This window comes from Diadema setosum, chromosome 1 (genome assembly GCF_964275005.1).
Source record: "Diadema setosum chromosome 1, eeDiaSeto1, whole genome shotgun sequence".
In the NCBI taxonomy this organism is placed as follows: domain Eukaryota; kingdom Metazoa; phylum Echinodermata; class Echinoidea; order Diadematoida; family Diadematidae; genus Diadema; species Diadema setosum.
The window spans coordinates 5,759,903-5,787,568 of NC_092685.1; the positions used below are offsets into that span (position 1 = coordinate 5,759,903).

Consider the following 27,666-nt stretch of genomic DNA (forward strand, 5'->3'; position numbering starts at 1 on the left):
TTTGTGACTCGATTGGATTAATAGTGCGCTTCCAGACCAGCCAAGACTTTAACAAAGTTGCAAACTGTGCTCAAACATCAGCAGCTATGAATTACTGCAATCAGGAGCTGTGGTCTATGCCACTTCCGAGTATGAGCTTGGCATTATTCAACAAGGTCATATTGACTTTGTCGTGCATAGTAGGGATGTGTTTTATATTGGCCAGGGAACATTATGGACATTTCTCTTTAAATTTGGGCCATCTGTTGTGCTTCTCAGTAACACTGACTTGATTGTGTGAGCAAAGAACACTAGCATTCTTGGACTTGACCATCTAACCGAAAATTGAATCTTTACACTCCTGGACTCAGCAGCCACTATCGGGATTAAATCAAAGGAACAAAAGTCCTTGGCAGATGAAACCAAAATCAAATACATCCTCAATATAGTCTGCAATTACACCACATGCATTCATATCCACAATCACTTCCATAAGATGAAATGCACTACACACATTCGATTCCTTACAATACATGAGAGAATACTAGGTATGAAGGCTCCTTTGTAATAGGCTGTAGACTGCAGGTATTTAGATCATCATTTTGAAAATAGGGTTTTGAGGCGGTGGACTTGACCCTTTTCAGGTCCTTAGTTGACAATGAAATGAGATCAAACAAAAACTGTATGATAGATGATAAATTTGTTTAATAATACGACTGTCTTAACCAAGACCAAGTCAACTTATTCAAATCAATACTTATATACACATCAAAATCAATTCATTTTTTTGGAGAAAGCATTTACTCAAGACAAGGTCCTCAAACCAAGATACTGATTTTACAAAGGACTTTTTTTTTGAGAGAGAGAGGTGGAATGCTGTAATACTACATGTGGTTACCAGACAAAATCCTCTTCCATAAAGAGAGATACAGAAAGAGTTAGAGAGAGATGGATTTATAAAATACCCTCCGGAGCATAACAGTGTGAAATTCACAGTCCTCACAGCAGCCCTGATACTACAATGCTTATTTTCAGTTTCCTCTACATTAAACCTGGATTAGATTCTCTGCCACTTGTGTTACTTCAGGTGAAGTGAAAGAAAAAATAGAAAATTCTGAATGTTCAGGCGTTGCATTTTTAAATTTAATCCCAATATTTTGTTAATTACAGGAGAGAGAAAATATTACTTGTTATCAAAATTGATCGCATCCAATTTTCCAGCCCGTTACTATACAAACTAAACAAAAATTACTTCATTGAAGTCCAAACGGGGCCAGAATAGCATGTTGTGTTACGTGGCGCGTGACAAAATGAAATTGGTCATGGTAACATTTCCAGAGCTCTGAACTGACAATATTTATACACAAAGTAACAATGGAAAAGACAAGGAAAAGAATGAAAGATAAGACATAATATGAAGAGATAATACAGTCAATCTACCAATCATACCTTGAAAAGATCATGAGCCACAATACATCCTCTGACTTGTGCTTGAAAAATTGGTCTTTACTTTACATATATATAACAATGTATATTAAAAAAAAAAACATGTTACAAACTTCTTGTGATAATGGAGTAAAATTTGTTATGTCCATTGCTCATCTTATATGCAGGCAATGTTGTACATACTGTCCTTGCCACAAATACATGTACACATGGGCTGCAAATATTGTGACCAACACCTTCTTACACTGTGTGGTATTATTGCTTTGTGACTTCATAACCAAAAAAAGGCAATGCACTTTATGGTTTTGAGGGTGTGTGCACATGTATACACTGTGAGCAGGATAAAAAAAAAAAAAAAAACCAAACATGCAGCAAAACTCAATACACATAATAGACATATAAGCTCTTGTATGCACCAAGCTCGATGCTCTGCATAGCTGGCTCGGAACGTGGCCAGGAGTCACACCCACACAGCTACAGTGTTCAGTAATCGATAGTATATTACTGGATGTGAAGCTTGCATTATCAAAAGCGAGTTTGGAGCCAGACAAGTGGATGACAGATACATAAACTCTTGCTGCGCAATGATGCACTGATACAGTGTGAAATGAAACCAGTTTATGTTTAGCCATCACCCAAAAACTGTGATGTCACACAAAATACAAGACTAACAATTTCTTCATATACTATCATGTAAAGACTGTGTTTAAGACAAAATAGGTCAGTCCAATACCAACTGAAAGAAAGACCAGAAAATAAAGTAACACAAAGTACTAGAAAACATGCTGACCTATCTATCAATTTGGATTTATGAAAAATTGCATGAGTAAATGTCTGAATCAGTCCAAGAAGAGTTGGATGCATGGTAGGTTAACTGCATAATGAAAAAAGAAAATCAAGACTGGAAGACCAACTAAAAACCAAATAGAATCAGCATGAAAGCAATAAAACACTCGTAATGAAAAGTATACCTCTCGTTTGGAGTATCGTACACACCAAGCTGAAGCGTTGTCCATTATACACAGGTGTGATTTTGAAGAATATATCACACACATGCTGACGATATCTGCAATATTCTACCATCTAAACTTCAATTCCTCCTTGCCTTTTCTCTCTCAATAGCTTGACCAAGCTTATAATCTATAGTAATTTCATGTTCCCATGCCACAACAGCTTTCAGAGGCTCTCATTGTTTGCACGTATTTTTTTTCACCACCTTCCAAAAAGAGATGGACTTTTAGAGATATTTAGAAAAGAAACATACAAAAATATCATCTATTTAAGTCAATGCATCACATCATATCACACCAAATTTTCTTTGATCATGACATCACATCAATAGTGACATCCTAGATGCTATATATAGCTACATTTTCATTCAATATCTACAACCTAACTTTGAGAAAACTATGAAAATATCTTGTTACGGTAACCATGTATAAACCTGTGAATCAATTCTAAATTCCAGTGAATCAACTTGAGAAAGTATTCCATTCTGTGCGATCAAAGACTTACAAGCATTATTGCTTCAAAGTACACTATATATTTCCTCGTCCCTGAAACTAATTTTCATTTGAAGAATAACACAAATTTTTACACTGTTCATATTTCTGTCTAAATAAACCCAAGCTATGTCATTGATAAAAAAGCAGTAGGATTCCTTGGAACAAAGAAACCTCTCTGCTGCCAGTCATACACTCTTGTAAGATTTCCCCTTCAAGAAACATCGATCCTGACCTCCTAAATGTTCTCTCAAATCTACATGCAAGAAGGGGGGGGGGGGGGAATTACATCACAGTCACCTGAATGATATAGCCAATGCGATGTACATACAGGTACACCTTGAAAAGTAATCTACTCACACTTACAATGGGTAACTACTCTATTACCGCATGTTACCACTCCAAGTCTCGCTATGCTGAAATGTCCAATATCTTATTTTGTATATCTTTCTGCATTTATTCACAATGGCTGGTTAGTTCTGCATGAAATTCCCTTGCCCCCCCCCCCCCCCCCCACCTCACCCATTTAGGGATCTAGGTGTTCACTATAACATTTTCCCTTTGTATGTATGGGCTTAATATGCCTTGATATACACTACTACAATGGGATCAAGTCAGATAACAAAAGATAATACATAGAACAGAAATGAAAGAAACATTCATTTTCTATCTATCACACAGTGGCCTTGTAGTATAGTGGTACAACAGCATCAAAACACAATGTTTATGACAGAAGATAACCAAAACAGAAATCACTGTGAGAATGCCTACTAAATTCGTACCAGCAAATTGAAACCCATCATTAGCAAATGTGCATACCATATGAAATGAATGCTTTGAGTAAGACATCATATCAGATGATGTGAAAATCCTCTGGTATAACTCCTTCAAAAGGATTGATGTTATATCTATATTCCTTTTCAGACAATTCAACGATGCACAAATACTTCCAACTGTCCGTTGCAACAGGTACTGTTTGAGAAACAGTTTTATGTGTGTCTAAATGATGCACCTTGGAGTTTGCCACAGCCGAGTGCTTTCTTCCAACACTTTCAGATACTATCTGATTGACATTACCAGTCAGTAGCAAGGACAGACAAGCATATTGCCGAGTACTATGTGTTGACAGGATAACTTTTAGGGTAGTACACATATTACAGAGTACAACCATCTTGTTTTGTCTGCGTAATGTGTGGATATTAATAAAGGATTGTCCTGTGTTGCATGTATGATGCCATATATTGATACAAATAAACCAGAACCCCTTCAACCACACATACACAGGACAGCAATAATCATGGTTACTCTAGGAGAAAAACCAAAATGATCAAGATGCTGATTAACCTGTTAAGTGCCCTGACACTTAGCTTAACCTGTTCCATACTGAATTCTGAAATGCCCATAGACTTAATATGCAAGCCACCAGGTTCCCGTATGGAACGGGTTAAATGGCCAAGCTTTTTAATTTATAACATTCAGTAATTATCTGGACTTGACTTTAATAGTTGTAAGTTAGCAGGCCCACTCATGTGCATCAATGCACCTCAGTCCAACAGAAAGGTCATGGTGACACAATACATATTAGGGGATTAGGTCATCTACGTTCACTGAAATTTAGTTTCCAAACACCTGTGCTAATCGGCGATGAGAGCACACCAGTGTGCTTGCCACTCAGTGCACAAAGCGCAGTAAAGATAAACAAAGATACAGCACTAACTTTAGGAGGGATGTGATTACTGATGTGATATATTCTTAAAACTTTGCTACTTTGACGGATGTATACTATACACCTCATCCAGGAGCATAAATGTGAATCACACAGTTGTGTCTTGTCAACAAGACATGGCACGAGAAACAGGTTCACCGACTCAACACTATTCTGAGACATACACTCTCAGATTCTTCCAGATAAAAGTAGAAACGTTCTTAGCCCTTTCAAGCATTGTCTGAATGAGCAGCATCATACACATAGATTAGACTGTCGTTTCCAATAATTTGATATATTGAATAAATTTGCCATTATCTATAATATAGACCACAGTCCTTCTCAGCTTGTCAACTCTTATAACTTGATAAAAATGTAACTGCATCTAGAAATACTGAATATTGTAACGCAAGACAAATAAGTTCAATATCATGTATCTTACATCCAAATTACATTATGCTTCACTGAGTGTAAGTTATGCCTAATATGAAGTGGACAAAAAATGAACATACAACAAATAATCACAGCAATTAATACAACCAAAAAAAAATACAAAGATAGAAGAAAAGAAATGCCAAAATTATGGTTTCTTCGGCTGCAAAACACTCCTTTAGGCTCAAGTGGTGAAGAGGGAGTTGGGTGCCAGGTTGATCTTCCCATCTTCCGACACCACCTTGCCGTGCTTGCCCCGCAGGTGGCGCTTGTACGTGTTGCGGGTCTTGAAGCGGGCGGGGCAGTCGCTGCAGCCAAAGGGCTCCTCGCCCGTATGCCGGCGCAGGTGCTCGCGGTAGTGGCTGCTGTGGCGGAACTGGCGGTGGCAGTAGCTGCAGCGGAAGCGTGCCTCCTTGTTGTGGATCATGGTGTGGTACTTGAGGCTGTGCAGTCGGGTGAAGGTAGCCTTGCAGAGATCACACTGATATGGCTTGATACCTGGCACGGAGAAAGCAAACAGCAAGATTTGTTTATGATCAAATTCAAATACTTCAAATCTAAGTTTAAAATCTGAAACACTGAATATCTTACTCACACCACAGCTGTTTCTCTAACTGGGGCAAATGTCAGTTTTATCTGGGACATCATTACTCCCATCACTACCATTTGTAGTGGCAATAGTGACACCAACTTAGTAAATTCTGCAACTCGATGATGCTGCAAAGGTGTAAACATGTCTGATTAAACATTTAGACCCTACACAATACATTTACAGTGCTGTCCACTCTATTTGCATTACAAATCTTGAGTTCTTTTACATTTACTGATCTATTCAAGAATAGACAATGGCCAAAGAGCTTTAGGAAACAAAAATAAAAAAATGGGACCTAAATGAAAACTTTCATCACTAAAGTGACTGACTGAAAATCCCGGGTGAACTTGCAACTATAAAAAGTTCACATATCCAAGGCCTGTGTGAGCTAAGCTTCTTTTTGAATTTGGGTGATTTCATCCAAAGTTTGCACCAATGGCCAACTCATAAGCAAAATACAAATCTGGCTGCATGACAATGTGGTGATTTACTGATTACATCTTTATAAAACTTTTCTGTTCAATTTTTCACCCAATGGTAATTTACACTACATTCCTAACCAGCTCATCTCTGTACATGATGCTCTGTAAATGAGCTTAGCTGATCCATTTTCAACAGTACTGGTAGTTCTTCAAGGACTTCCCAGACAAAAACTTTTACACAAAGTAGCATTACCAATACCTTCGTACTGCCGAATCATAATGCTCCTATCATAGGGTTTGTCTTTCAATAAAATACTAACCAGCATGGCTCCGGTAGTGGGCTCTCAGAGTACTGGCTGCAGTCAACTCCTTGTGGCATATCTGGCACTCAAAAGGGCCTTTACGTTTCCTGCTCCTGGCTAGGGTTGTGAGGTGTTGGATGGCTGTTTGCTGTGGCAGTCAAGAGCGAAAAATAGGGGATGAGCTCTATAAGTCATTTACTAGTAGCTAGAACAAAAGGGAAGCACTGGACCTTTCATATGGGGTATGATATGTGTGAGAGCACAACTTGCAATATATCTGCAGTTATCAGAATGGATACAGAGCTAACACAAGTGTGGATTGGTCTGTCCTTAATCACACAGCTCATCTCATTATCATGCTCCTGTTTCTACCAATAGTCAATCACTTAAACTGAAATATATTTGAGTACGGTCAACCTTGCCGAAGTCAAATCTCTTTGGATTGAAGAAATAGTTTCGAATTAAAGAAAATTATCCTGATGAGGGATTAAAATCTATAGAATATAAACAGAAGAGGACATGAAAAGACCTTCAACTTAGGCAATTATTCGACTTATGTGAGGTAGACTTAAGCAAGGTTGACTGTATTTCTCTGATTAGCTTCCTTCTTATTTGGTGTAAATGATGATACATTGTGTTTATAGCCAGACTGCATCTGAAACATACACAAGCATGCTTGCACAAGCCTTTTTAAAGGTTAATCAAATTCAAAATGAATACTTCATGACACTTTATATATTAAGCACAGTTGAGGCCAGTTTACCTTGACTTCTTCCGTCTGGTAAGAACCCTTTGAGATTATCTTTGGTTTGCTTTTGCGAGGCTTGGAAGCAGCCTCATCCTCCATCTCCACGGTAACATTTGCCCCCTCTCCGACGACAGGCTCCTCGTTCTCATTGGACACCCTACCAGAGGGCTGGGGGGCATCAATGTCCGCTATCAGCTTGTTTAGTTGGTCGTTCATTGAGTTCAACAGAGGGTCAACGTCGAAGCCATCAGGCTCTGACTCCTCAATGTTCGGGGGCGTGTCTGTTGGTCTGCCTTCAGAATCAAGATGTACAGGGCCATTATTATTGTTGCTTGTTAGTGCATAGTTGTGGTCACTGTGGGGAGGCTCAACAGCATTTGGAATAACAGAGGACAGGTGGTCGGATTTCTTTTTCGCTTTGGCCGATTTCTTGGACTTTTTCTCCTTCTGCTTCACCAGCTTGCTAGATGATGCGGACAGCGAGGATCCTGGTGATATTGTCGGGGATACAATCTGTGCTCTACCATTTCCTGCTTGTGATAGCTGGCTTGAGGTTGACGCGTCGTTTTCAACTTTAATGCCAATATCCTCATTCTTTCCAAGCATAGCTTTTGCGAGGGCCTCGGCTGCCTGTATGTTCAGTCCCTGGCTTTCTTTGTCTACCATGGCTTCCACCGCCTCGGCCAGAGACTCTATACTCAAGCCTGTCATACCACTGTCAAAGCTTGATGCCACTTCCATGTCTGTGCCGTTGCCAGAGGCACCTCCATGTAGGCTTACCTGGTCCTCATCAACCTTATCATATTCTGCTGCATTGCTGGTCCCTGCACTAACTTGACTTTCCTCCGCTCCGTCCCCTCGTTTTTTCTTGGAAGGATTGGACACACCTATCAACCTTCCCTTCGGAAGTAAGACCACCTCGTTGATGCCACTGTCCCCCTCGGCTGACCGTATGACGGTGTAGCTCGATCGCTTCATTCGAGAGCTGACATTTTTCGGCAAAGTGACCCTCATAGGGCGTGGGGCACTCGGTAAAATGTACATTGTAGAGTCTGATGGGCAGCTGTCATTCTTAGCTGTGAGATAATCAAAACGCAGAATGTTGAATAGATTATAAGATGTCAGAGCAATGAACTTTACATTCAACACTTGCCACTAGGAAATAATGATAGATAGGTATCCATGTTTACTACTTGGACAGCAGGGCAAACCATGGCTGGACTTCACATTCTGGTTTGCTTTCATGATGAAATTGTTAACATGTGAAATCTTCACATTGTTGCAGCATCTTATGTATAATACATGGCATAACAAAATGTGCAGTGGTTTACAAACAACTCTCAACACCAGAAATGTTGATTGCACTTATTTGCTGGCACAGTGCACTGATTAAACAATAACCCCTGCCCCATCAGAGACTAAAGGGTTGGTACAGTTTTAGTTGAAATGGGGTTGCAGGTTTCCAACATTTTTTGATGATTTTTTGTTTTTTTAGATATTGAGAAACCTCTTATGAAATATGGAAGAGTGTATAAGTCTAAGAGGAAATCAAAGTTTATTTTAATGAAAATTGGTTTTGAAATGGCTGACATATCCAAAACAAAGTGATTCTAATAAAAGGGACCCACCTTTTATTAAGATCGCTTTGCTTTACTTTGCTTTTGGATATCTCGACCATTTCACAACCAATTTTCATCAAATTAACTTTGAATTCCTCTTAGAATTGTATGCCCTTTAACATTCATAAAGTGGTTTCTAAGTATCTTGCAAAAAGTTTAAAGCTGAATACTCACCTCAACCAATACTATACCATCCCTTTAACCTCACTGAACACATTTCTTGCACATACCTGTATGCTTTGTCTTTTCTGGTTTTGGCTTCTTAGTAGATGTAGTCATCATGTGTATCCCTGAAGGAAAATCAGAATGAATGCATGAGTTTTCAATCACTTTGCTGTAGGTCTTCCTTCACGTCACACTCGCGTGCACACATACACACACACGCACACACACACACACACAAAGTAATAATGATTTCAAAACCCCCTACCCTTACTGTTTCCATCAAAGCATGAATGTCCTGACTGGTTTATAAGATGGAAGAATGAGTAGGTATTGACATCCTATTCAGCTCAAATGAATGACATCATGCTTGCCATTGTTCTGAAGGAGGGTTTATAACTGAATTATTACAGATTTACAATGACTCTGTAACCAAAAAAGTTTCATTGAAGAAGTGGAAGAATGCAATGTCACTAATGAGCCCAGTCATGCAGAAAAAAAAAAAAATATTGAGAAAATGCAAATTGAATTCAGCTGCACTACACACAAACAAGTAATTCCAATTACCAGTATGTGAACATGGAAAGCTGCCTAAGTGGTCATCGACACTCGATGTCATGTTTAACAATTTTCCCATGTTTTGAAAGGCAAAACTTATTATTTTTTAATTAAAGTCGGTTTGAACTTTCTCTCTCGTTGCTTTCACGCAAAATACTTTCTGTATGAGCCAATGCCTCTTACATGCTCATTTACCATTATGCTGAATGTTACACTCTGTAATCTTTCCATCATGAATTAATTTTTCTGTGTAATTTGAAATGGGAGTTAGTACGCAGTAAAGACCCCAAAAAAGTGCCTAACGTTGCTTGTGCTGCTTACTGCAATGGTGAAATACCTCTATTTGTGACAGTCAGCAGTTCTCCAACATGTCTGAGTAAGTGCTTGGTGGCTTGTCTCTTAGTATCTTCATCATTGCCATAGAATTTCTCCGTACAGTAGTGGGGCAACATTCTACATGTATACACATGCTGCTTCAGTGTGGTTCTTGAGTCTTCCGTAGGCACCTACAATAGATGACAGATTGATAACTCATAGTGAGACATTGATATGGTTATGACGCACCATCCTACTCCTTGCAGAGAAAAAAAAAATGTATGAAGGAAAATATGATCATTTATGCAGTTTGATACCAAATGCTGCATTCAAACCAACAGCAAACTGTAAAAAGAAAATAAATATTGAGAGACAAAATCACTACAGGCTCACAAATGCACATTTGCTAAATCAGTTCTTTTTTGGCATTATAAACAAATGAAATTGTGACACATGGCTATCATCAGCTCCAAACTGTAAATGACATACAACTTCGACATCTGTGGACAGATTAATATTCTTGCTATCATCTTTCTCTCCTCCTGAGAGATGATCTGCTGTAGATCTAAGCCTTTCAAACTTAAGTCATACATCCCAATTTCTTTTTGTTTATTGCAATGGGAAAAATCTTCAAAAAGATGTCTATGTCAATGAATTAACTCTATATTATTATTATTGTTATAACTATTATCAATATTATTATTTTATTATCATTATTATTATCATTATTATTATTATTATTATTGTTATTATTATTATTATTATTATTATTATTACTATTATCATTACTATTATACTTCTTGCATACTGTATATGAAGTGAGAAAATTTGAGTTTTGCATGTAGAATGAAAGCCACGATTGAGCACCTTGAAGCTTGTGTGTTTGGCAAATTTCTTCACCAGATCGGCGGCTGGCAGCATCCTGAGCAGGTCTACATCGAGGACGTTCCGGTAGACTGGTCTAGCTCTCTTCTTGCTGGAGGAAGAGGTCGCAGACTTGGAGGTGACCTGTGCTCCCTGGGAGGCACTGCTGCCAAGGGAAGGTCCAGGGTCAAGGGGTCGAGGCACTCGGTCTGCAGCAAGGATGGGGAATACAAAAGTCTTTCTCTTCCGCTTTTTCTTCTTCTTGAGCGATGCTTTGTGGTGCTTCTTTAACTTCATCGGCTTGAGTTCCTCAGGGGGAATATGGACTTGGAGAGGCGGAGCTGGTGGACTGGCTTTAACAGGCTGTGCAAAGAACGTGAAGAGTGAAAGAAATGACAAAAAACATTCTCCTATTATTGGTTTGGTTCATATCAAAATGTTATATATTCAAACTAACCCTAGCAACCATGTATCCCTAGCAACCACTTACATATTTACCACACAGAAATCATGTAGCAAAGAATCCAATCATAATGACTGTCTGCCTAAGGCAAACAGCAGTGAACCTCTCTGTAAAGACCACCTGCCTATGTAGATTGCATTTTGTGTTTCCTTATGCATTCTCCGAAGACAGGGAGGAAAAGTAGAATCTAATTAAATAAACACAAGTATTATCTACCTTAGCCAGCTGAGCTGAGGCATTGTAACAAAATCTGTTGCATCTGGGTGATGATACAGACTCCTGATAACAAGTAGGTAGTACCTTTGGTTTTACAGGGGGTGGCTTCTTCTTTCTGCGTTTTTTCCGCCTGCTTGAGAGTTCCACATCAGGTGAAAGGGGTCTCTTCGGAATGATCTTTCGCTGTGGTCTGGACCTGGCTAGTGAGGGTTCATCTGGATCCGGCTTAGATGCACTCCTAGTTGGTCTTGTGCTCTTTTCTGAAAGGCGCATTTGACATGAAGAAATGTTATCCAACAATTACACGCTTAATTTGTGCTTACTCGCTCACATGCACACACAAAATCTCATGCAAATTAGCAAGAATAGGTTTGCATGTTTGTAAATCATAAACTGTTTATAGCTCTAAATGAGTCAAACCAAGAACAAGCAAAATCCATGTAAAGAATGGTAGTGTCATAGAATGACAGTGATAATCATTATTATTATTTTTTCTTTTACTAAAATAAGCTTTCAGATTTTGGAGTTTTACATAATTGTGGTGATTATATTTAAGATGACTGCGAACCTTACAAGATATGCAAATTCCTTCTAACCTGATATTAACAGTAACAGTCTGATCTAGTCTGACTGTGGGTAACTTGGGACAATATGCCCCATTACAAATTATATTCAACAAATTGCCCATCACTGCTATTAAATGCCCTTAAATAATATAAATCACTTCTGTTACGCTATTCTAGAGTATTCTTTTCTAAACAAACATGGTATAAACGTGTGAAAGAACAAGACAGTCCCCCCCCCCCCCCCCCCCGCCTCAAAGAGAGAGAGAGAGAGAAAGAGAGGGATACATCTGAAAGTACTGTAGATGGAGATCAAATTTCCCTAATGGGTAACAAGCTGACAAGTAATGTACAATCTTTTTAATTTGGGCAGCTGGTATAAACTGCTAGAAATATTATCTTTACGTGCAGCTATATCTGCTTATCAATGACTAACTGTGTGTTTCCTTTAGTTTATGTACCAGCATTTGTATTATTCCAATAAGGTGATGTCTCTGGACATACCAACTACACACAGTACCTTTAATGATTCTTAACAGAACCATGATTTTTTTATTAGTAGCATGAAAATTGTTAGACTAAATTTAAGTAAACATATGGTATTACATAATATTGGCTAGTTGATTTTTTTTCCTAATTCAGAATTGGCATGGTTATACTTACTATTTTCTAATTACCTACAGTACCATAGCAAACAATCTTGGGCAAATTGTTGGTCCTCTTCCCAAAGAGAAGCACTATATACCCGGTACTGTAAAAGTGGAAATTTAAGTGCATTTGGCACAAGCAGACACTAGCTTGAAAACAAAGGCACAAGAAGATTTTTGCTTGTTATATTTACAACTATGCAATGTCTTCATTCCGTAAAAAAAAAAAAAAAAAATATGGAAATTCATTTCACTCGGCTGAGCGGGAAAAATTGCTCGCACGAATAGCTTCACTTTAAACAGTATCTGATGAATCAGAATATCCATTCCCATTTGAATCTCAGAATTTAAACTGAATTGGATATGCACTGCTTTTTATCAATCAAGAAGCGATTGCTAAAACAGCACCAATTTGGCAAGAAAAAAATTTTTAAAAATGGTGTTCTGCACATGTGTGAGACAACTGTTTCCATTGTCCAACCAAGGAGGTTGCATCGTCTTGGCATTTGCAACGCAGATCTAAAACTTGCTTATGACTAATCAAGTCCACATCGTGATTTTTAGACAGCATGATTAGAAACACTAGAAAAAAAAAGAATTCATGTATATATTATAATGCTCAGCTTTGAAGACTCTGCTAAATTCTAGAATTATAAAGATTAATAAAAATCCAGTAACAGACACAATTTATATGCGAACATCTCTAGGGATAGCACAGAAAGAACGGATGACAGTCTGTCCTTTCAGGTATAAAGGGAGGATTTTTTTTTGTTTTGTTTTGTTTTTTCTATGGTAGCTACATGTAAGTCTGTGTTTATGTAAGCTGTATATATTTCGGGTCATGCACTGATTGATTTTTTGTTTTTCAATTTTCTTTTTTAGTTCATCAAACATTGCTAATTTATTGTGTTTATTCAAGGTGAATATTTTTGTCATGTGAAATTACACACATCAAATAAAGATTAGTGATAAATAAAGTGCCTACATGAACACACAAACACACAAATAAAATCACACAGTTGTTGACACTTCTTCTCCTGGAATACCGTCCAACAAATCCAGCACAAAACCAACCAGGTAGGTGTGACCATCAGTACACGCACAACTAGATGAACAAACCCTAATACAGTATTCATCGCATAATCGGGCATCTGATAATCGGGAACCTCGCTTAAATGACATACGCTTCCCAGAAACATTTCCAGTGCACGTTATTTTCACTGGATAATCGGGCGGGGACCTCTGATAAACGGGACAATTTTTCTTCAAGCGATCTTTGATTTTGTTGATATTTTACACAAAAAATCTACCAAAATACCACAACAATATTTCAAAGATTCCCTATCAGTTGTCGTTTACATCAAACTTACAAAGCAAGCTTCGGACTGGTGTGTTTTGACCTCCGTCCATCCAGTACACGTACATTTCAGCTCGCTGCCCGCCTTCGCTTTTCTGTACATGTGTATTATGGCGAGCCAGATCGCTACAACACATGTACAGTGCAGTGATCGCGGCAAGTAAACAATCAAGCCGTGATGATTGAATGATTGAAGGACTTTTCATTGACGTTCCCACATCAGTTCTGGGTAATCATTTCCCATGGTTGTGGATATGTATTTATACAGAACACCCTATGTGTCCAAGAATTCTATGAATGTTTAAGAAAGTGCTAGCTTTTAATCCACATACAATTTGTATTTTGTGTTCGAAGAGAGGCGACAGAAGAAGAACCCGGTTGCGATTACTCTACATCATTGCGAGAATGCAGGGACAGCTAGAGGGTCGCGCCGAGGGGTAGCGTGGTTGTGTATTCATGTACAAGTACAGTAGGTCAGTATGCATGTGTGTGTGTGTGTGTGTGTGTGTGTGTGCACTACATAATGTACATGTCGTATGCCGTTAGTGTATGGTGAGTGCTCATCGCGAAATCGGGCACCCCGCTTAAAGGGGCCGTGTTTGCTACTCCCAACCTGTCCCGATTATGCGATGAATACTGTATAAACTGATACTCAATAGCTACTGCAGTGATAAAGGGAAAAAAAAAACCATAAAGCCGCCATCCACACAAATAATAAGACATTACAGTTTTATTTAACAGGCAGGCATGTAGCCTGTATTCAACTGGTTAGTGGTCTACACACCAACAAAGAAACTGAGTAATTGGTTTAGAGGTGTAGATATAGACGTCTATGGATTATTGGACCCCACTGCCACAGACCAAGTCATTTTCGTTACATCAAATGATGAAATATACGCCATCCCATCTCTGTTTAAGTTAGAAGAATGTAGTGTGATATCATCTGTTTTAGTTTGTTGCGTTGTTTCTCGAGTATGTCGTCTGAAGTAACTCGCTGGAATCTGCAATCTGCCTCACCGCCATCGCAGCATGCATGTTCAAGCCTCCCGAAAAAGCACGCTCTCCTTGCACTGACGCTGACTGCGTAATGCATTGCTAACATAATGGATAATGCCATGTCAACCCGACATGCAAAAGATCGAACGAATACGAAAAACAAACTACAAATTATGCAACAATAAATCAATCCACTCTCTCATATCATAAAGAAACATAACACGACACTAAACGAACCTTTCTTCCTGATGTCAGAGGCAGATTTTGTTGGGTTATTTTGCTTCCTTCTAGTAGAAGACATTTTCGAAGCTTATTTCGCAGTCGTCTGCTGTGCAAAAGAATAGCAGAAGCATCATGGCTGGAGCAAATACCTGAATTATTCTTGTCTGCTTTATTACCCAGAGTGCCTCACCCGTGCATCATTTCTGCTCAATAAATTACAATGAAATTGCAAAAATTGGTTATTTCTAGGAGAGAAAATTAACTGTTAAAATAATTCGAAGCAAATTAGCCTTAAAACTAGATACAAATAAAAAGAAATATAATTTCTTTTTAATATTAATTCGTAAGGCATCATGGGTAAAATAGTAAGCCAGCACGAAATACCGATCAAGGTACGCACGAGATTTAAAGCTGTAACTATAACGAGATTTTGCGAGATTTTGCTTATTAGGTCACAGCTACATGCACAGTATGAATGCACACACTATCTAGCATGCACTCTAGACGTATACAATATACACAGTGCAGTACAGTACACATACGAGAGCAGCACAGTGGGAGCATACAGAGGAGTGAGACACTACTCGGGTAAGGATACGCAACTCCAAGCAAGATATCGTGAAAACTATTTACTTTTCCATATACCTTAATGAATGCGGTGCCGGAGCTCCTTGTTCACATTATTTAGTAATTACTGACTTTGGAATTGACCTGAATTTCCTAATTCATGATAGGTGATACCCGTCAACAAGAGTTGAGTTGGTCGTTGGCCGTAAGCGCAACGTTATATACGGAGGTCTGACGTTAGACTGTAGCTTGTGAGTGCCGTGATGAGTGAGTGAAGGTGGAGTGTGTGAGAGCTGAGCCTGAGAGCGAATTGTCTCAAGTATTTTTACTTTGTTGGGTTGTTCGTTCGGTGATTAGTATCTATCCTACATGCGTTTGTATGCGAAATCAGTGATGATGATGAAATGGTGGTTAAAAATGGTATGTATATAATGGTGTGGTACTTCTGGTAGCAGCAGAGAAATGCACACACTGCACACCCAACAACTTTTCCCAAGCTTACGGTTTATTAATAGTCATTGACCAAAAAGTAGGGTAAAATTTATGTTGATCTATCATCGACTGTGGGTGCTTAGATCTACTTTTGCCCTTTTATATCGGCAATTGCCTTATATCCATGTACAAACCCTAGATGTCTTGAATTCCATTGAACCAATTTGCGCTAAAATTGCAAGATAGGTAATTTCCAATTAGATTTCTACCCACATGACTTAACTAGTAGTAGGCCTAGTAGAACCAAATTTGTTGTTGTAAAGTTGACAGAAAGCGTCAATATCAGCATTGAGTTTTAAGTCATCGCTCATAGCAAACTCACTTTGCGCAAGAGATCATGGCGTACACTGCTGGCACAATCTAAAACTGAAACAATGAAGTTAACCAGCTAATCATGCAAATGGACCTTAACACCTGGAGCTAAAAATCAGTGTGCAATGATTGTAGCAAGTTGAAAGTTGATCTATGAAATTTTTAGTGGGTTATTATTGAGAAATGCATGTGTGTGTGTCTGTCTGTGATCTTTTGCGATCTTGGAGCTGCATTTCTCATCCGACTTCATTCAACCAGGGACGTCACCTCCCTGATCAACTTACCATAAATCATTTATACATTGATTTATTTGCTCCCTTATTACTTGAAAGATTTCTGACATAATATTGGATAGCTAATTTCAGTTTCAGATTGTGCAGTTGTTTTGAGCAAATTGAAGCTCTTGTTTTGAGCCACGACTTAGAATTTGACATTGATATTGACACGTTTTCCCAGTGACTGATTTGGTTCAGATTTATGTGAGTGAGTGAAAATAAGATATACCATATAATATCCTGTGATTTTAGTGCAATTTGGGTTTCTGGAATTCAAGATTTCTATATATCCTGGGTACGAAAGTACATTACAGCACTGATCCGCCTTTCATGTACTATGATTTAGTGTATAAATGTGTTGTGGGTTGCAACTGTAAATCAAAGGACAGAAACCCACTAGGCACTAATAGTCTAGATAGTCTAGAAATACTATGGATTATGCAATTCTTGTCCAGTCTTTCTTTTCTTTCTTTTTTCTTTCTTTTTTTTTAGATTTATTATTATTATTTTTTTTTTTTGTCCCGGTGACACACCCCAGGGCTCAGACATTCAGTGGAGCAGGGCTTTTAAAAAGTCCTCTAGATATACATTTGATTTATTGAGACATTCTAGTTGTACTGAACTTGTATTAGTACCTGGTGCTATTCTCTGGTGTGGTATCAGTGCAGTAGATCTAGTTGGAGCTTCTTGATAGAGTCTGCAATTTCAGAGGTATTAAACGTTAAATTAAACATCATTAGGCTATAATTTCAGTTGCATCATGCATTGTTTTCAATGCCATGCCGGTCATCTGTCTCAAAAATTAAAATATGTAAAGCTTAGTTAAATTGTTTCCATTGAGAGTCATACCGCAGATGGGGGACTAGCAATTACAAAACCCTGATATCATTTGTGTCATTTATATGTCCGGAAATTGTTACATCTTAGTTTGTGGCCCCTGTATCATGCATCCCATGTTTACATTATAACCATGCGAGACTTTGAAATTGAAATAAAACTCTGATAGTTAGAAATTTCAAATCAGTGTATTGAGTTATTGTTGAGTACTCATTATGAAACACCCTTAATATTTAAGTAAATCAAGTGCAATTTTGATAACATAAGTTCTGTAACTTAAGAGAAGGTGAAATAAGCAATGTGAAACAGTTGTGTACTAATTGAAGAGTCCTACAGTAGTCATTTGTCCCATATGAGCCTTGCAAGGTTCAAGGCTATACATAGATGTAGATATGAGACAGGCAAAGCAGTCTTTATCAAAATCACATAGCTGACATGCACAGCAACCAACAGTTAAATTGTACATGAGTTACATAAGTCATTACATATCATTGAAACAATATGATATAAAATGATTACACTGAATTTATTGAAAGATTAAAGTTTACAGGCCATTCCATCAATGGGTCTATACAATCGTATCAGGTACTGTTGTAAGTGTATTTTTTTTTTTCCTTTAGTATGGCTGACTTTAAAACTACTGGTACCAGTATACAATATGATAAGAACATTTGCAGAAAAATATCACAAATATTTACAAAGTAAATTGCTTGGCCATATATGTCTGATATGATGTAGCGACAGGGTGCTGTAGATCCATGAAATCAATGTTTACTGCATCTGAATTGTGTATAATTGTATATAAGTATGCTTTCTGCATGTCACCATGACATTGCATTGTCAATTGTCCCAAGATGTGGTACATTTTCTTTAGCTGAGTTGTGTCCTATTGGAGCAACATAGCAGCCAACAAAACCCACCCTTGGAATTTAAAGGCAGCATTTAACATTGTCTAAAGTTTGAAATATTAGAACTGCATTGTCTTACTATGATATCAATTACTCTTGTTATATTTGATTAAAAATATGAACAAATTTGCATAATGATATGAAATAGCCTTCAAGCAAATAAACATCTGTGAATGAAGTACAACTGGATGTACCCTACATCCTTTCCAGTAATGTTACAGAATATCATTTCAGAAATACTTTACTTGTATTGGGTGATTTGTTAAAGATGACTGTTATTTCAAAAACTTATGTCTTAATTAAAAGTATTTTTCATCTATAATGTATTTGAATATCATGACACAGAAAACAGAAAATCCTTTGTTACATACAAATTAAGATACCAGTGTCTAACAGATATGCCAGCAGATTAGGAGAAATGTATGTGTGCATTGGACAGAGAGACTTATTTTTTTACATAAACTTTAAAGGGATCGTACAGTTTTGGTCGAGACATAATTTCAGGTTTCTAACATTTTTTGGTGAGATAATGAGAAACCTGTTATGAAATATGAAAGAGTATGTAATTCTATGAGGAATTCAATGTTTATTCGATGAAAATTGGTTTTGAAATGGCCGAGATATCCAAAAAAGAGCGATTCTAATAAAGTGTGGGACCCACACTTTATTACGATCGCTTTGTTTTACTTTGTTTTTGGATGTTTCATTCATTCCAAACCCGATTTCCATCAAATAAACTTTGAATTCCTCTTGAAGTGGTATGCTCTGTACTATATCATAAGTGTTTTCTTGGTATCTCGCAAAAAGTTAAAAGCCCAATTCTCATCACTACCAATACTGTACTATCCCTTTAAAAATTACTGTTTACAAGTGTATGCTAGAATTAAGCCAGTGGACGTTCTAACACATTATTATTATTGCTGTGCTTGGGCAAGGTGCGGCATAGCTAGAAGCTGGTGTCATAAAAGGCTTGTATATTGTGATATTGGGCGATTTTCAGCATGCATATATGCATATACAGTAGATGGCAATGAGCAGCTGGCTTGGTGGAGGTCTGTGCTCTCCGAGTGCTTCTCTAGTTATTCTATTCCCTTTTTTTCTTTTTATAGAGGACAGTATTGTAAATTGAGAATAAATTGATAGGAATATGTTTGATTGTTCGGGGTACATCGAGCCATCATCACCTAGAGTTTCTATACCTATATAGAAAAGAGTGTGTGTGTGTGTGGGGGGGGGGGGGGGACCCTCATTGATATTAATGATGGACTTCAGTGGATGAGGGAGCCCTGAATAATGCATTGTACATAGTATCAATTCACAGTCCATTAGTAGAGCATCCATATTCTTTTGTACAGTCTTGTGATAGCATGGCATTGTATTGTATGTCAGAAAACTATATTCTGATCAGAGGCTGGGAGACTTGGAGAACAATGTCAGGTTAGCCCATCAAGTCCTAGAGTAATTGTGCTGTAGAATTATCATTCTGTCCTTATAAATTGGCATCTCTAAACTTTACTGTATATCCCCTATTTGAAAAAGGACATGGAGATGGAACTGGTTAGATTCATTAAATCTGCATGAAAGTAGAAGAAGAATGTAACAAAAAGTTGCCAGTTTGAGCGAAAAATATTTTCTTTGAAAGGCAACAGCAAAATTTAACAAAAAGGAAAACAAATGATGATGTAATATGAACTATTATTAGTTAGAAGGACCACACTGTTGTATTATGCATGTGACACGTTATCATGGAAAAATCATAAACAACAACTGGAGGTTAAGTGTATCCAAAGCTGGAAAAGTTTAAATGGTTCAAGGATATTTGCATAGAGATGTGTACAAGTATAATGATAAAGGAAAAGATTCTTTCCTTTCAAACATAAAGTCAAGAAGTGAATAGCTGTAAAATAATGACTTGTAAACCTATGCACATTTAAACTTATACAATGTAATAATTGTGTCAACAATATTTTTTTTAAAGATGATTGAACTATGTTTAGAAGATGATACAGTATGTTTTGATATAATATATTATTAATGACACTCCTCACAAAAGGAGTTGTGTTTTAAATCAGTGCCAGGTGTCTATGGTCCTTAAGGAGTGGTCATTGAATATGAGGTGATTTTCAATCTATTTTAGTGCTCATAACTTGCACATAGTAATGGTATCTGATTTTGCTTAGATTTTGTTTCTCTGTTGCCTACTATTGATTGTAATCATGGTCTAAATTTGTTTCTTGTATTTCTCCGCAAAGTTCTTGACCTAGAAGTTTGGAGTTCTTGTCTTTTGCAGTTAATACTGATTAAGATGACCATGACATATTTAGAATAGGTGGAGAAAATAAAGGCTGACATTTACTTTTGTTAAAGAGGAAATCCACCCCAAAGATAAATAAACTTCAACAGAAAGAGAAAAAAAATTTCCCTACAGAATGATACAAAAATGACAAAAATCACATAAGAAATCACATAAGAAATCACATTTTTTTCAGAAAACATTTCTTGACCAGTCCTTATGAATATTCAGATGAGCAAGTTGACAATGTCACACTCTCACAATTTCTTATTCATTTCAAGACTCAAGCTCCATAACATCTTTTAGAAGTAATCTAAAATCTTAGTTGTTTGACAGTGCGTTTTGAAGACAGACTTTCATGTCTTCTTTTTCATCTTCTTCTTTTATGGTATATGAATTTTCAGTCTTTTTGCCTTTGTGTAAATCGCCTTGAGCACTTAATCAGAATGGAAAATGGCGCTATAGAAATTGTACTGTAAAAGTGGGTATTTTCGTGTGACTAATTTTTCGTGCTCGGCCGAGTGAGAAGAGTTTCGCATGTTTTTAATTCCACAGAATCAAGACATCAAGTATTGGAATATATGGCAAGCAAAAATATTGGCGTCCTTTTATTTGCGCGTTAATTTCTGGTTACGCGAAATACGCGAAAATTTCAACACCACGAAAATTGTTATTATATACAGAAATAGAAAAAAATCTCATATTTCAGCTGTATTATAAATATGAAACTTACCTTAAAACCACCCAAAATAGAAAAAAAGAACAAACATTAACTTTGATTATATCGTGGTACAATTGTACGAGAACATGCTTTTACTTGTATTATTAGCTAAAATGACATTTTTCTGAATTTTATAACATACATGAAATGTTGTGAAGGTATGATATCATCAACTGTGCATTTGAATATTCATAAGGACTGGTCAAGAAATGTTTTCTGAAAAAATGTGAAATTTCAAAATATCATATCTTCCTTATTTCTTATCCAATTTTTGTCATTATTGTATCGTTCTGCAAGGAATAGTTTTCTCCTTTTTTAGCTTATTTATTTTTAGGGTAGATTTCATCACAAAGCATCCATCTTTTTTTTGTGTGTGTGTTGTCAACTTTGACAGCCTATAATTGACAAATTGACGAACCAAACACAGGCAGCTTTTCAAGAAGTCATATATTTGGAGATAATAAACATCATTAAACTGAATCTGAAATATATCATGATTACCATCATGTTGCAGTTCACAATGCTTGCCATTTTTTTTATGCACAATTATAAACTTCAAAATACTGATCATAGTAACTACCCCATCTAGCATCTGTAATCACATTATGTGTACATAGATAGAGATTTTAAAAGATCAACTTTCTATTTTTTGTTCTCAGCCTGCATCTGTTTTAGTGCGAAATGCATTGTGTAATAATTGGTGTGTGCAGCAGTGTGCAGCGATAAAGCAGGCCTATGTACACAATTTAGTTTAGCAGTGAATTTTATGAGATTATCATGACTCTGCAGTTACAGCTGTAAGTGTGATATGAAAAAAAAAAATACAATGTAATGCTCTCAAAGCCAGGATCAGAGTTTCTCTCTTTCTCATTCGTTTTCCATGTCTGTCTCTCCCCTCTCTCTCTAACTCACACACACACACATACCGGTACACACACACACAAATACAATCACTTTCCGTCTGTCTCCATGTATATGTATCTTTCTAGTGCTCTGTCTGTCTGTCCTTCTGTCTGTCTCTGCCTTTTATATCTATCTGACTTTCTCTTTCATTTTTGCTGATTGCTTTCACAGTCATGTGAACCCATTACAATCAATTGTAGACACTCTCCCTGTAGGTATATCTTCATGAAAACACTCCCTCAGCAGGTTGTGTCTTGGGGCGGTAGGCTTGATTCTGCCTGTGCGCTCCCGTGAAGATGGAAGTCCAGATGCATGATTTGATATCCAAACATTCCCCTTGTTGACAGATATCCCCGCGATGAATAAGGAAAATTACTTGTGGCTGAACAGCATCAATGGGATGAGGCGCATTAATTCCCATCGCCGTTCATGGAACGTGGAGGCTTCAGGTGTTCTGTTGAATTTTGAAAGCGTATTTGCATAGCTTGGGTCTGCTTAGCTGCAAGCTACTGGAGGCGTAGATGATGTGCTTTTTTCCCCATTTGCTGGCTTTGGATCCTATTGAGATATCTCTCTCTCAATCTTTAATGTTTGTTTGTCTATTTTTAAGGTTTTCCAATGAATTAAAACAAAGTGTGTTCATGTATTAGTCATTTAATCATGCGATGTTACGATCATCAAAGTTTTCTTATATGTGGGTAAGTCCCAATAATATGTATGAACAGAATACTGTAAAACAAGGAGTGTTTGCATGCATTTTCATTTTGCAAATTTCACAAGTGCCAACATTTGCAAAATTAAAATGCACATGAAAGTTCTTGCCTACACAGTATGCATTGGATGCCAGTTGCAATTCACAAAAAAATTTCATGCTGCGAGAAAGGCCATCGGCTCCAATTCGCGAAATTTCTATGCTGCGAATATATAGTGCTTTACAGTAGTAAAATCCAAATGGATGGAAGATTTTGTATCTGGGCTTTTACCTCAACTGATGATTGAATTTCCTTTTCCTTTACTACTTGAATACATTGATTATAACAAATCACTACAATTAGCAGTGATAAGGAAGAGTAATAATGATGTGCAGTAATAATTTGAGGTCATATGATACCCTGTGCAAGCACATTGATTTATTTTAATGTCCTTGATGTTCTGCAAATTGTGTGTCTAATGCTGAAGTGTAGGCCTATTCACTTGAAGGCTCAAAGGTTTTGACTGTGTCAACTTTAAAGACAATAAAAAGTTTTGGTACCTCAAAAGCTTCCCTGAATTTCCTTGTCTTGGTTTGTGTTTCAGGTTAAAGTACGTTGTCTGTGAGAATTACTCGCCCTAAAGTGCTCTCATGTCTTAGTAATCATGCAATAATGGTTTCGTACCAGAGCCGACGCTGTACAGCGTCGATAAATATTGTACGAAACCACTGACTGCGACCAGCAGCGTGCAGCCCATTGTACGCATAGCTAACTGCGACCAGCAGCCCCATACGCATAGCGTAATGGGGCTTCGCATTGTAGCATTCAGGATCATGACAGAATTAGTATCGCGGGTAAATGTCAACTTAAAATCCAAACATTTCTTCGATTTGAAGACTTACCAATTAAGTTGAAGTATTGAAAACAGGCTTCGAATAACATTTGGTTCTGCCAATAGTCCCTTTCTGTTCGAATTGATGACTGAATGTGACTCGGTCGAGAGGACCTTGGGAGAGCTACATACACTGGATACCATGGCCAGCGCATGCGCACACAAACATCTTATCCGTTCATGGATTTGAAATTTGTGTGCATGTGATCGTGTTCGCATGCACTGGCTGTAGTATTCAGTGTACTGTATGTAGCTCTCCTAGGTAAGGTCCTGTCGACCGAGTCACATTCAGTCATCAATTCGAACAGAAAGGGACTATAGGCAGAACCAAACTTTGCCCGAAGCCTGTTTTCAATACTTCAAGTTAATTGGTAAGTCTTCAAATTGAAGAATTTATGGGATTTTAAGTTGACATTTACCCTGCGATACTAAATCTGTCATGATCCTGAATGCTACAATGCGAAGCCCGATTACGCTATACGTATGGGACTGCTGGTCGCTATGCGTATGGGGCTGCTGATCGCAGTTAATTGCATGATTACTAAGACATGAGGGCACTTTGGGGCGAGTAAGTCTCACAGTGTTAGTTATATGAAAGGTACTTTAACCTGAAACACAAACTAAGACAAGGAAATTCAAGGACACTTTTGAGGTACCAAAACTTTTTATTATCTTTAAACACTTTATGATTTTCATAAATTATGATCATGTACACTGATATCCGAAAGTTAATACACGCAAGAATTGGGCATATCGAAGCTATTTTATAAGCTTTTGTGTTAGAAGGCGACACCTTTTTTATCATGGCTACTACTAAAACACTGATCAATTCAGTGCTTATTTACGTCGATGTAGGGCAATTTGTCAATCAGTTGCAAAGGCGACACCTGTCGTTGAAGAGGTTAAAAGATTGAAGATGTAAAGGGCATGTAAATGTAACCCGCTACAACAAAAGGATCCTAAAGTCGCTGACGGGCGAGCCAAGCATAGCCCAGAAAAATGCTATTTTCAGGCCTTTCCTTTGATCATTTAGCTTCGAAATTTCGGCAGATGATAGAAGATACGTTAGACTACAAAATTATGTGAAAAACAGAAATCCCAACGTTTTGACAGATTTTGGTAATCTGACTTCAAACTCGATTTTCTCAGCTCACCCGTCAGCGACTTTAGGATCCTTTTGTTGTAGCGGGTCACAAATACTGTAAAGCTGAAGCACTGTATAGCTAGAGAACCTTGTGTTTACATCATTTGACAGGTTGTGATGACATGGAAATGAGTGGTGACAAATTATAAGCTGACAATTACAAGCCTATCATGCTGTGGAACACAAGATGACCAATCGCATCTGTGTCATGCATTTGCTTTTTTTTTTCTTCCGTGCTGAGGTGCTTGTTCTTTTAATGCATGATTTTGCAATATCGTAGAAAGGAATATCTGGCTGAAGGTTTTTTGAAGTGCAGTGCTTCTTCACTGTGACTATCAGTAATGAAATGTGTACAGAGAGGATAAATTGTGTTGCAGTGTGTTATTCAGTGACCTGAGCCAGGTTTCTTGGGTAGGGTGCTGCATGTGGCAAGTTATATCCTGTTTTTTCCCCTCATCTGGCCAGTCATCACACTCTGGGCCATCTGAGAAATTGTTGAATGTCTGCCATCTCTCAAATGTTTGTCTCCTTCCCTTACTCTCACTCTTTGTCTTGCTGTTCTCCTTTTTATATTTGTATCTCTCTCACTTTCCACTGTTTCCAGGCTTCTGTCTCTGATCCAGATTTGGTAGGTGCGATCACGTGGTCTGACCGTCTCCGCAGAGGAAGGGGAAATTTTCACTCTGCCATCACGCTCGTGCCAGAGCGGCAGCTTTGCCGTTAAGGTTGCCCGTATTGCACTACTTTGGCTTGGCATTTCGAATGAAACTTGCGACTGCCTGATATTCAAGGACCTGTAAAGTACGAGGATATATACTCTGAGGCAAACTGACTGTGGTTTCTGAGAGAGAGCCCCTGTGGATCATGGGGAGCTAAAAAGATAAAGGTGAGTTTGAAGTTTAAATAAAGGAAAAACAAAATTAATTCTGAAGAGTGAACTGTGCATGGGTACAGTTTAAACTAACAAGTTGTTGCTCTGTTGCTTTCAGTACTTACAGTGTACTGTAGATGGATAGCAGACAGCTGACCATTAAAGAAAGTCTAATAATTGCCCCTGTTGTAAGAAGTTCTCCCCCTTCTGTTTTAACCCAGGTTTTGCATCTAGATTAATTGTCCATAGTAAATACAGATCCTTCAGTTGCTGCCCAAGTTGCTGCAGGGTCACAGCTCTTGGTAGTAGCTATGTACAACAGATTCTCTTGCAGTTTTTAGTGTTCAAATACAGATGCTTGAAGGAGAAATATTTCAGATGTATTGATAGTGATTTTAAGCGTATACAAGTTACTGTTGCTCATTGATATATGGCTGGTAATATGTAAATGCTATTTATTAGTTTCATGAAGCATACGACAGTTTATTGATAAAGTTTCTGAATTAAACCTTCATGCTTAATGGCTGAAATACTTTAGGAAACTCAAATTCTGTTGGTGTAGATCATGCATGATTCACGTGCATCTATATAGTTATGCTTGTTATTATTTATAGTCGTGCCATGTGACCATATTGGTTTCTTTAATTGCCACTTTGCTCAGAATAGATGTGGTGTTTCGTGTAAAGTAGTCTCCCTACCCTCTTGTCAATGTTTCAGTTCTTGTCAAAGTGGACAGACTGTTGAGTTTTATGAATGTTTGCGAGGAGTTATCCCGTTGCCAGGCCCCTCAGTAATATCAGCAAGTCTTCCAATGCTGAGATGCCTTCCCTTGACTGTGGCCCACTCATGTACAGAGTAGTGTGTGTAGCAAGCACCCCAGAAGGATAATTACTTTCTCTGCACTGTGGCAACTGTGTGAATTCTCCGAAATTGTGTGAAGTATGAATTATAGCCCAATGTCACTCAACTGATTGAAGAAATTCAGTGTACTTAAATGCAGGTAAGAATCATGCCAGCTTTCAACTCCCTTATGTGCATACATTTTGCTATAGAGCTATCTGTTTTACTTTTGTTTTCAATGATGTGTTTTTTTTTTTTTTTACAGTTTCTTTTTGTGTTTGGATATGATGTAAAGTATTACTGAAAGGAACAATGTACGTGAGCCTTTTAAACCAGTTTATACATACCTGCCAACTGTTCAGTTATAATCTGAATATAAAGGTTTTTCACTGAAAGAAAACGCATTAATTTTAGTGTGTTCTGATTTTTTGGAAATATCTGTAATAGTAAAGTATATGAAATTTATAAAAGTTCAGATTTTTAAATAATTTTTCTTTGTTTTGTTCAGATTTATTACAAAATGTAAGTCTCAGGGTTGGCAGGTATGTTTATATAGTGATCCCCCACCTCACACAATGCATCGTAAGTATGTAACCATGCATTGTGTCTTGTAGCTTGTCAAGGGTGACTTGACACAACTAGATACAAAGTTGTGTTTATTTTCCTCTTTTGAATGTATTTTTGAACTCTTTGACCATTGTACAGTCAGATTTTTATTCTTATAATTGTCAATTTAAAAGCATTCTTTTGTCATTGTCATTATCCCCCCCCCCAAAAAAAAGTAAAATATGCTGCAGCTTGATGTTCAT

General features: G+C 37.6%; 2 protein-coding genes across 4 annotated transcripts in view; one reads left to right on the plus strand and one right to left on the minus strand.

Moving 5' to 3' along the window:
- Window positions 1-3,980: 3,980 nt before the first annotated feature.
- LOC140233602 (uncharacterized) lies at window positions 3,981-15,238 on the minus strand. The gene is made up of 8 exons (XM_072313701.1): window positions 15,126-15,238; window positions 11,410-11,585; window positions 10,650-11,009; window positions 9,805-9,973; window positions 8,978-9,037; window positions 7,144-8,204; window positions 6,399-6,528; window positions 3,981-5,562 (listed from the first exon to the last, which is right to left on the minus strand). The coding sequence occupies exons 1-8, from the start codon at window positions 15,187-15,189 to the stop codon at window positions 5,249-5,251; spliced, it is 2,334 nt and encodes a 777-aa protein (XP_072169802.1). The 5' UTR covers window positions 15,190-15,238; the 3' UTR covers window positions 3,981-5,248.
- A 464-nt stretch (window positions 15,239-15,702) lies between these two features.
- LOC140247002 (EH domain-binding protein 1-like) overlaps window positions 15,703-27,666 on the plus strand; it is a 99,604-nt gene continuing 87,640 nt past the window's right edge. For all 3 annotated transcript variants that reach the window (XM_072326311.1, XM_072326323.1, XM_072326318.1), the window contains exons 1-2: window positions 15,703-15,797; window positions 25,751-26,032. The gene's annotated coding sequence lies outside the window, so the exon portion shown is untranslated. The remainder of the gene's footprint in view (window positions 15,798-25,750; window positions 26,033-27,666) is intronic.

Excerpts from the sequence above, each read along its gene's own strand:
- LOC140233602 (XM_072313701.1), bottom strand. The coding sequence starts at position 15,189 with ATGTCTTCTACTAGAAGGAAGCAAAATAACCCAACAAAATCTGCCTCT. Across the intron at positions 11,586-15,125 it reads CTCTGACATCAGGAAGAAAG|AAAAGAGCACAAGACCAACT; the intron begins GTTCGTTTAGTG and ends TGCGCCTTTCAG. Across the intron at positions 9,974-10,649 it reads CCAAACACACAAGCTTCAAG|GTGCCTACGGAAGACTCAAG; the intron begins GTGCTCAATCGT and ends CATCTATTGTAG.